The 11,544-nt window shown below is 41.1% G+C and overlaps 1 protein-coding gene across 1 annotated transcript in view; it reads left to right on the top strand.

The window, feature by feature from the left end:
* Positions 1–6,931: 6,931 nt before the first annotated feature.
* LOC135092614 (lysosomal acid glucosylceramidase-like) overlaps positions 6,932–11,544 on the top strand; it is a 29,440-nt gene continuing 24,827 nt past the window's right edge. Inside the window, exons 1-2 of the mRNA XM_063991220.1 lie at positions 6,932–7,174; positions 8,012–8,188. Of these exons, the coding sequence (XP_063847290.1) occupies positions 7,072–7,174; positions 8,012–8,188 (280 nt within the window). The 5' untranslated portion in view covers positions 6,932–7,071. The remainder of the gene's footprint in view (positions 7,175–8,011; positions 8,189–11,544) is intronic.

Here is an 11,544-nt window from a genome sequence, read left to right as displayed (position 1 = left end):
CTCTCTCTCTCTCTCTCTCTCTCATTTATGAAAAAATTGGATTATTATTATTTTTATTATTATTATTATTATCATCATGTGGCGACCCACTGAATATGAGTTTGCGACCCAGTACTAGGTCGCGACCCGTACTTTGAAGAACCCTGATTTACATAGTAGTAACTAATGTAATCAACATGATTATAGATATAAGAGGTGAACTTAGAATAAGGACACAGCAAATACATGCTAATGAAATGGATCTAACCTGTTATTATATCAAGATGAATGTCGTTGAGAGTCGGTGTCTTGTACCCTTGGTAACTGTTGTCTCGAGGTATGTGTGCGTTTTAGCCGGGGGAAAAAAATAATTTCGTTATTTTCCATTTCTTTCAGCACCTGATTTGGTTATGAGGTACACGTTTATTTCTACACGCTCTTATAAGTATTTGTTGTCTTATGAACACATATCTTATTTTTACGTGTACATACTATTTTATAAGTTTCTCCCAAAGATTCGAACGCACGCGCGACAAGGAACTGCTGCGTCCGAAGACGAAATTTTGAAGAAATAAATTTGATATTGCCTCTCCTCAAAAGTGCAGTGCTCTATTACTACGTTTGATTATGTAGCATAACAATTAAGTACTGTTTTGATGATGAAATGTGCACACTTATTAGGGGGAGGGAGTATAAGAAAAGAATTTATACGTAACACACATTACGTAAATTAGGCTACAACATCAGTCAATTATCATATGCCTAACTGTAGGTACTGTACTACAAAATAAAATACAGTTTCATGTACAGACATTTCACAGAATATAAATTTGTGGATGAAAAGAGAGTGCGGTGATGACGGGAAGGTCAGGAAGATTAGTGGCGTGTGAGATGTGCGCGTGAACGGCAGCTTGGCATCAAGATTGTTTTATAGTTAGGCGGAGGACTAGTTCCTGGAATGTACGGCGGCCAGTGTATAAGGCTGGGCGCGAGATTTCGTTGACAGACTGACTGACATCGTCGTCCAGAGAGAAGAAAGATGTAAAATTCCTTTTGGCAGTTAGCTATTAATTATGTTTTGAGGGGTGGTAGGAAACAAAATTTAGGATGTAGACAGAATTAGGGAAAATTAATTTTGATAAGCTAGTACTCAAACACTAATGATACACACAAGCGAATGTAACACTTATACAATTAGGATGTTTTCAAAAAAAAAAATAATAATAATAATAATAATAAATAAATAAATAAATAAATAAATAAATAAAATAAATAATAAGAAAATATAAATAAATAAATGGTAGATAAATAAATAAAATAAAATAAAATAATAATAATAGTAGTAGTAGTAGTAGTAGTAGTAGTAATAATAATAATAATAATAATAATAATAATAATAATAAATGATAATAATAATAATGTAAACACCTGAGGCGCTAATTAAGTGTATAACTTATTCATTTAAATTTTATTATCATAAACTGGTAATTTACCATTGTTCCCAGTATAGGAGGTCCCACAACTCCAAAGTAACAGAGCTAATTTCTAGAAATATCATTGTGTATAAGAAGAGATAAAAAAACAACAACTTTATTTGTTATTTAAAAGCTAACATCAATAAAACTCAATCTGGTTGTCATGGATTTTTTTTTTTGTGCTTTACAGAGCTCTGGCTAAAACGCTACCATATAAAACAAGGTAAAAAAAATATATATTAGGCAAAAAAATCATGGTGACTATATTAATTCCTTTAATCTCAACAACTAACAACAAGTGAACAAAAAACAAAACTACCATCCTACTTCATCAATCAAAATGAAAACTAAATTCAACTTCAATAAATTTAATCAAAGGAAAAGAACTTCCAGTATCAACTTTAAATCAACATCCCAACATTTAATTAAACATTTCAATTAAAACAGAAGGAAGCATCAATCAACATTCACGCACACCCCCGCCCCCATGACGGTGCTAGACATGTTCTTACCTTTGTCTAGCCAGAGGCCATCTTATTTTGATCTGACACGGCAACTGAGATCGAGCAGTCTTAGGCATATTGAATTTTTTTGAGGCTCTTTGATTCCATCTTTTTTTTTTTTTTTTTTTTTTTACTCTAACTGCAGCTGTTGCTGTCTCCAATTATCCATAGCTGCCTCATTCCACTCCTCTCTACCACTGACTCACGTTTTCTACAAATGTGAATATTGTATTATGTACTAGATTTTTAAAGATCAATAATACCGTAAAGTAAGTGTGTGTGTGTGTGTGTGTGTGTGTGTGTGTGTGTGTGTGTGTGTGTGTGTGCTCAAAGTAGATGAGAGTTTACTATATTATGTAGATTGATTGGTGTGTACTTGTCTCTATATAACTGAAACACACACACACACACACACACACACACACACACACACACACACACACACACACACACACTTATTTCCATCATACCAAAATACTACTACTATTATATTACCACGACTATAACTAATACTAATGTAACAACAACAACAACAGCAACAACAATAACAACGATAGTAGCAAACAGCAACAACAAAAAATAAATAAATAAGTAAATAAACCTTGGTTTAACACAGCCTGTTCTCGTGCTATACATGATAGAGAGGTGGCCCACAAAAGGTACTTGAGCCTTCCATCACCAGAACCTCATACATTCTATATTTTTGTCCGGAACCATGCCAAGTCTGTTCTCCAACTAGCCAAAAACTCCTTCATTAATAGGTGTCAAAATCATTCAAGATCTAACTCCCCTCGTGACTTCTAGCTTCTTGCAAAAAACATCACCAATAATTTTGCTTCTTTTTTCCGTTTTTTTTATTTTAATCAGATGGCACTACTGCTATCACATCTGTCTCTAAACCTGAACTCTTCGCTCAGACCATTGCTAAAAACTTTACCTTGGACGATTCAGGGCTTGTTCCTCCCTCTCCTCCACCCTCTGACTACTTTATCCTACCTATTAAAATTCTTCACAATGATGTTTTCCATACCCTCGCTGACCTAAACCCTTGAAAGGCTTATTTTTTTTTCTTTTTTTTTATGTAGGAAGGACACTGGCCAAGGGCAACAAAAAATGCAACACTTGATGGGCCTGGACCTGGACCTGATGGGTTCCCTCCTACTGTTCTCCGAAACTGCGCCTCCGTGCTTGCACCTTACCTAGTCAAACTCTTTCAGCTCTGTCTGTCAACATCTACCTTTCCTTCTTGCTGGAAGTTTGCCTACATTCAGCCTGTTCCTGAAAAGGGTGACCGTTCTAATCCCTCAAACTACCATCCTATTGCTTTAATTTCCTGCCTATCTAAAGTTTTTGAATCTATCCTCAATAGGAAGATTCTTAAACATCTATCACTTGACAACCTTCTGTCTGATCGCCAGTATGGCTTCCGTCAAGGCCGCTCTACTGGTGATCTTCTGGCTTTCCTTACAGAGTCTTGGTCATCCTCTTTTAGAGATCTTGGTGAAACTTTTGCTTGTGCCTCAAGAGATATCAAAAGCTTTTGATAGAGTCCGGCACAAAGCTTTGATTTCCAGACTACCCTCCTATGGCTTCTACCCTTTTCTCTGTAACTTCATTTCCTTTCTGACCGTTCTATTGCTGCTGTGGCAGCCGGTCACTATTCTTCTCTTAAATCTATCAACAGTGGTGTTCCTCAGGGTTGTTCTGTCACACACTCTCTTATTATTCATCAATGACCTTCTAAACCAAACTTCTTGTCCTGTCCACTCCTACGCTGATTATACCACCCTGCACTTTTCCACGTCTTTTCATAGACGTCCAACCCTCCAGGAAGTAAACAGTTCATGCAGGGAAGCCACAGAATGCCTGACTTCTGATCTCGCTAAAATTTCTCATTGGGGCAGAGCAAATTTAGTATTGTTCAATGCCTCCAAAGTCAATTCTTCCATCTGTCAACTCGACACAACCTTCCAAACAACTATCCCCTCTTCAGTGATACTCAACTGGCCCCTTCTTCTACACTAAACATCCTCAGTCTGTCCTTTTCTTATAATCTAAACTGTAAAATTCACATCTCTGGTTAAAACAGCTTCTATGAAATTAGGTGTTCTGAAACGTCTCTGCCAGTTTTTCTCACCCCCCCCCCACTGCTAACTCTGTACAAGGGCCTTATCCATCCATATATGGAGTATGCTTCACATGTCTGGGGGTATTCCACTCATAGTGCTCTTTTAGACAGGGTTGAATCAAAAGCTTTTCGTCTCATCAACTCCTCTCCTCTAACTGACTGTCTTCAGCTTCTATCATCGCCGGAATGCTGCATCTCTTGCTATTTTCTACCGCTATTTTCATGCTAACTGCTCTTCTGATCTTGCTACCTGTATGCCTCCCCTCCTCCCACGGCCTCGCTGCACAAGACTTTCTTCTTTCTCTCACCTGAATTTTGTCCACCTCTCTAATGCAAGAGTTAACCAGTATTCCCAATTATTCATCCCCTTCTGTGGTAAACTCGAAGTCCCTTCCTGCTTCTGTATTTCCACCTTCCTATGACTTGAACTTCTTCAAGAGGGAGGTTTCAAGACACTTACCCTTCAATTTTCGACAACCACTTCAGACCCAATTCGAGACTGACATCTCAGTGTTTTTTTTTTTTCTTATTTTTATTGCCCTTGGTGTCCTACATAAAATAAATAAAAAAAAAATTTTTTTCGCGCTGTCGTCTCATTCACATTAGCGGCATTGGCCTTCAGAGCTATTGCTCTGGAGGATGCAATGATAGAACCTCTATTGGCCCTTTTCTTCAGAAAATACTTATTCTTGTTGTAAATAAAGTTTTTTCTCCCGGCTGTGAAGAACACGCATGCACCTAGGAGTTCCTTCCATCCTGGGAATGCCCCTTGAGAGGTTGAACCACCCTTCTCTCAGACCTGAGTCACCTGACCCTACCAATAAGCACCCCAGGACGACTTTTCCCTCTTCATCATCGAGGTAAAAATCAAGGCACGTTGGTGGCTTTCGATGTTCGGGCAACAGCTCTTGAGGGCTCAAGTAATGACCTCCTTTTTTCTTACAAAAAATAAATAAATAAATAAAATAAATAAATAAATAAATAAATAAATAAATACTAAGTAAATAAACTCTTTTCTCGCCTATGGAGGTAACGAGAGGTAGCTTCTGTCCTGGCTAGCAGCACTAGAGGAAGTGACCATCGATTAAGAGGGTCACTCTGACCCTGTGACCTCACTCGGTGACCCATGGAGATGTGACAACGTCTGGATGAAAAGTTGCCAAATATTGTGGTGTTGCAAGAAAAAAAATAATGCGAGTATCATAAAAAAAAAATAATTAATTAATAAACATATTACACTAACTTGCCTTTTTTAGAGCATCACAGTATAGATGTACTACAACACCATTTAATTTTGAGTTAGGAAGTACCTGACATGAAGTGTGTCTTGTTATAACTGTAAGAGTCGCAGGGCTGGAAATCCCCGGAAAGGACCGCCTAAACGCTCAATTCAAAATGATCAGACCATAGATCATACTGCTATTTCTTGTACTTTTGTGTAGAGGTGGTGGTAGCCAAGGAAACACAGTGGTAAATATCAGCTGCCGTATATTGATATAATAAGATTGTACAAATAGTAAATGAAGCTGCCCGCGTGTCGCATGTCCGCCACCGAGGACAGGCGGAAAAGGACTATCCGTGTCCGCCACAGAGGCAAGGTGGACTAGGACTATCCATGTCGGCCAGCAAGGCTGGGCGAGCGAGGTCTACTGATGATGCTGGGGTGGTTGGTGGGCCGGCCCAGGTCCCGGCCGGGGATCGTGAGGTCAAGGGAGCTCACGCGGCCAGAAAGATAAGGGGCTCGTGAGGTCCTGGGAGGCCACCCGGCCGTCGAGCAGGCCGGAGCACCGCGGAGACAAAAGGGTGAGGGATGACCTCACTCCCACGTGGTGATAGCCGAGGCGGTCAGAGGCTGGCGTCAGGTCCCAAGAGAAGGGCGCGGCAAAGAATATGGGCGGCAAGGGTGAAGGGTGTGGTGGTGTGTCCCCACACCGGCACACCTAAACGTTCTTCCAAGAATAAAGAATATAGCTATTATTACTTTTGCTACTATTGCTGTTACTACTACTACTACTACTACTACTACTACTACTACTACTACTACTACTGCTGCTACTACTAGTATCACTACTGCTGTTGCTGCTATTATTACTATTACTACTATTGGTATTACTACTAATGGTATTACTACTACTACTACTACTACTACTACTATTACTACTACTACTACTACCTTCCTTACTGTTTGGTTCATCAAAGAGAATAATAATGAGATGAAATAAGAAAATATGAGCTGCTTATTAGTAATGGTGATAATGGTGATGTTGATATTGACTTATAATGTTGGTATTGGTAGTGACAGTGATTGTGGTAATGGTGATAGTAGTGTTGGTGTTGGACAGTAACGATGGTAGTGGTGGATAGCGGTGATAATAGTGGTTGTGGTGATGATAATAGTGATGACGATAGAGACTGATGGTGGTGACAGTGGGGATGGTGATGATAGTGGTAGTAACAAGGATAGTAATAATGGTCGTGACGGATAGTGGTGGTGATGGTGAACGAGTGGTGTTTTCTGATAACACCACCATGCTGATTACAAACACCAAGATGATGATAAAGGAGGATCAAGAATGGTCTCCTAGGTTTTACAATTTCTTCTTAATTTTGATTGAGTCATATATATATATATATATATATATATATATATATATATATATATATATATATATATATATATATATATATATATATATATATATATATATATATATATATATACTAGTTATCAAAAGTGTATTTATCAGCTTAGGTTGATTAGATTTAGGTTGATTCAGGTTAGGTTGATTAGAGTTCGTTAGGTTAGGTAACATAAGATTAGGTTAGTTAGAGGCGTCTTCTCTTTATCGTGATCCATTTCAGATAATTGATCTGGCCGTGCGGCCCGTGTTCTGTTTACATCTTGATCTGGATTTACCCTAATCTGAGTGATTCGGATCACAATCTGGGTGATCTGGGTCCGGAGGTTGGCAATAGACGACACTTGATGAAGCTGCTGCTGGTGGCCATATTAGCGGCTAAGTACCCTCTACTGGGGACTTATTTAGGGGAATACACAGCAAGAAAACGGCTGATCCTCAAAGTGAATGGTAATGAATCATTGCAGAAAGCTGCTGTGGGCAAAATGTGAATAGTAGTGGTGACAGATGCCATAAACAAGGGAGATATTACAACCCACACTAAGCTTTGGTTTAATGGATTCTGATTGTAATTACGTGGCCATTACCGCCTATACCAACGACTATTGTAAGTAGAAGACGCCATAGATTAGATTACATTAGGTTAGATTGTACTATATAATAATTGCGTAACACACTAGGAGCCTTACAGCACACACACACACACACACACACACACACAATAATCTGTATATCTATTAATGATAATGAGAGAGAGAGAGAGAGAGAGAGAGAGAGAGAGAGAGAGAGAGAGAGAGAGAGAGAGAGAGAGAGAGAGAGACCCGGTGATGTTGAGGAGGATGAGAAGGTGGGGACGCCCTGATCATAAAAAAGGATGGGATGTGCATCAGGTGGGGCAGTTCAAGAGGATGGAGGGTGAAGACTTAGTGTTGAGAGGGTTTAACTAATCACAGGGATGGTACATAAGCCTTCATCAGGCAGGTGGTGACACACGTGGCTACTGAATATATGAGGCAGAAGTGATAGGTTTTACTGCACGCTATGATATCCGTCGAAAATCGTATAAATTTCACTCACTTGTAAAGTTTTTAGTGTTTTTTCCTCAAGACAGTTCTGAATTACTAAACATTAGTCAGTCAGTTAGTCGGTCAATCATTGTTAGTGGGTCGGTTGGTTAGTTAATTAGTCGGTCGGTTAGTTAATTATTCTATTTATTCATTCGCGTTCCACATTCCCTACAACACAGCATCACTACTTGGAACAACTGCACATCTTTTCCTTCACCAGACAATGGAAGTTGCCGGTACTTTGAGGGCGGCGACAGTCCCGTATGTGTGTGTGACGTCGCCAGCTGCCCGCCCCTCCACCCCGCCTCCCTCACCCCGCCCTCTGCTGGCCATGTCGTCACCTACACCTCTTCCAGGGGCGGCCTCAGGTTCCAGGAGCAAGTGGTGGCTGTCCATGGTGAGAGAGAGAGAGAGAGAGAGAGAGAGAGAGAGAGAGAGAGAGAGAGAGAGAGAATGTTGTAAACTGCCCCTTGCACCTCACTAGCGCCAAGAGTTGATCAGTACCTTCATTTCTTCATCCCTTTCACTGGTATACCTTGCAATGTCCACCTCACTAATGCAAGACATAACCATTATCTTCATTCCTTCAGTTAACTGGTAAACTCTGCCCTGTTCACCTCTCTAAAGGCGGGTTCACACTTTTTTTTTTTTTTTGATGTAGGAAGGATACTGGCCAAGGGCAACAAAAATCTAATAAAAAAAAATGCCCACTGAAATGCCAGTCCCATAAAAGGGTCAAAGCAGTGGTCAAAAATTGGTGGATAAGTGTCTTGAAACCTCCCTCTTGAAGGAATTCAAGTCATAGGAAGGTGGAAATACAGAAGCAGGCAGGGAGTTCCAGAGTTTACCAGAGAAAGGGATGAATGATTGAGAATACTGGTTAACTCTTGCGTTAGAGAGGTGGACAGAATAGGGATGAGAGAAAGAAGAAAGTCTTGTGCAGCGAGGCCGCGAAAGGAGGGGAGGCATGCAGTTAGCAAGATCAGAAGAGCAGTTAGCATGAAAATAGCGGTAGAAGACAGCTAGATATGCAACATTGCGGCGGTGAGAGAGAGGCTGAAGACAGTCAGTTAGAGGAGAGGAGTTGATGAGACGAAAAGCTTTTCATTCCACCCTGTCTAGAAGAGCAGTATGAGTGGAACCCTCCCAGACATGTGAAGCATACTCCATACATGGACGGATAAGGCCCTTGTACAGAGTTAGCAGCTGGGGGGGTGAGAAAAACTGGCGGAGACGTCTCAGAACACCTAACTTCATAGAAGCTGTTTTAGCTAGAGATCAGATGTGAAGTTTCCAGTTCAGATTATAAGTAAAGGACAGACCGAGGATGTTCAGTGTAGAAGAGGGGGACAGTTGAGTGTCATTGAAGAAGAGGGGATAGTTGTCTGGAAGGTTGTGTCGAGTTGATAGATGGAGGAATTGAGTCTTTCAGGTACTGAACAATACCAAGTTTGCTCTGCCCCAATCAGAAATTTTAGAAAGATCAGAAGTCAGGCGTTCTGTGGCTTCCCTGCGTGATATGTTTACCTCCTGAAGGGTTGGACGTCTATGAAAAGACGTGGAAAAGTGCACGGTGGTATCATCAGCGTAGGAGTGGATAGAACAAGAAGTTTGGTTTAGAAGATCATTAATGAATAATAAAAAGAGAGTGGGTGACAGGACAGAACCCTGTGGAACACCACTGTTAATAGATTTAGGAGAATAACAGTGACCGTCTACCACAGCAGCAATAGAACGGTCAAAAAGGAAACTTGAGATGAAGTTACAGAGAGAAGGATAGAAACCGTAGGAGGGTAGTTTGGAAATCAAAGCTTTGTGCCAGACTCTATCAAAGGCTTTTGATATGTCCAAGGCAACAGCAAAAGTTTCACCAAAATCTCTAAAAGAGGATGACCAAGACTCAGTAAGGAAAGCCAGAAGATCACCAGTAGAGGGGCCTTGACGGAACCCATACTGGCGATCAGATAGAAGGTTGTGAAGTGATAGAAGTTTAAGAATCTTCCTGTTGAGGATAGGTTCAAAAACTTTAGATAAGCAGGAAATTAAAGCAATAGGACGGTAGTTTGAGAGATTAGAGCGGTCACCCTTTTTAGGAACAGGTTGAATGTAGGCAAACTTCCAGCAAGAAGGAAAGGTAGATGTTGACAGACAGAGCTGAAAGAGTTTGAGTAGGCAAGGTGCAAGCACAGAGGCACAGTTTCGGAGAACAATAGGAGGGACCCCATCAGGTCCATAAGCATTCCGAGGGTTTAGGCCAGCGAGGGCGTGGAAAACATCATTGCGAAGAATTTTAATAGGTGGCATGAAGTAGTCAGAGGGTGGAGGAGAGGGAGGAACAAGCCCAGAATCGTCCAAGGTAGAGTTTTTAGCAAAGGTTTGAGCAAAGAGTTCAGCTTTAGAAATAGATGTGATAGCAGTGGTGACATCTGGTTGAAATAGAGGAGGGAAAGAAGAAGAAGCAAAGTTATTGGAGATGTTTTTGGCTAGAAATCACGAGGGGAGTTAGATCTTGAAAGGTTTTGACATTTTCTGTTAATGAAGGAGTTTTTGGCTAGTTGGAGAACAGACTTGGCATGGTTCCGGGCAGAAATATAAAGTGCATGAGATTCTGGTGATGGAAGGCTTAAGTACCTTTTGTGGGCCACCTCTCTATCATGTATAGCACGAGAACAAGCTGTGTTAAACCAAGGTTTAGAAGGTTTAGGACGAGAAAAAGAGTGAGGAATGTACGCCTCCATGCCAGACACTATCACCTCTGTTATGCGCTCAGCACACAAAGACGGGTCTCTGACACGGAAGCAGTAGTCATTCGAAGGAAAATCAGCAAAATACCTCCTCAGGTCCCCCCAACTAGCAGAGGCAAAATGCCAGAGGCACCTTCGCTTAGGGGGATCCTGAGGAGGGATTGGAGTGATAGGACAAGATAAAGATATGAGATTGTGATCGGAGGAGCCCAACGGAGAAGAAAGGGTGACAGCATAAGCAGAAGGATTAGAGGTCAGGAAAAGGTCAGGAATGTTGGGCGTATCTCCAAGACGGTCAGGAATACGAGTAGGGTGTTTCACCAATTGCTCTAGGTCATGGAGGATAGCAAAGTTGTAGGCTAGTTCACCAGGATGGTCAGTGAAAGGAGAGGAAAGCCAAAGCTGGTGGTGAACACTGAAGTCTCCAAGAATGGAGATCTCTGCAAAAGGGAAGATGGTCAGAATGTGCTCCACTTTGGAAGTTAAGTAGTCAAAGAATTTCTTATAGTCAGAGGAGTTAGGAGAGAGGTATACAGCACAGATAAATTTATTATGAGAGTGACTCTGTAGTCGTAGCCAGATGGTGGAAAACTCGGAAGATTCAAGAGCGTGGGCACGAGAGCAGGTTAAGTCATTGCGCACATAAATGCAGCATCCAGCTTTGGATCGAAATTGAGGATAGAGAAAGTAGGAGGGAACAGAAAAGGGGCTATTGTCAGTTGCCTCAGACACCTGAGTTTCAGTGAGGAAAAGAAGATGAGGTTTAGAAGAGGAGAGGTGGTGTTCTACAGATTGAAAATTAGATCTTAGACCGCGAATGTTGCAGAAGTTAATGAAAAAAAAGTTGAGGGGGGTGTCAAGACACTTAGGGTCGTCGACGGAAAGGCAGTCCGACCTGGGGACATTTATGGTCCCCTCCCCAGATGGGGACTCCGAGGCTGGTGTAGGAGTCGTCATGATGATTTTAAAATTTTTAGGTGAAGGGTGTGTGTGTTATTAGGTGCTTGTA

The sequence above is a fragment of the Scylla paramamosain genome, chromosome 40 (genome assembly GCF_035594125.1).
Source record: "Scylla paramamosain isolate STU-SP2022 chromosome 40, ASM3559412v1, whole genome shotgun sequence".
In the NCBI taxonomy this organism is placed as follows: Eukaryota; Metazoa; Arthropoda; class Malacostraca; order Decapoda; family Portunidae; genus Scylla; species Scylla paramamosain.
The sequence above is the reverse complement of the archived record's forward strand: the minus strand, read 5'-3'. Positions and strand labels throughout refer to the sequence as shown.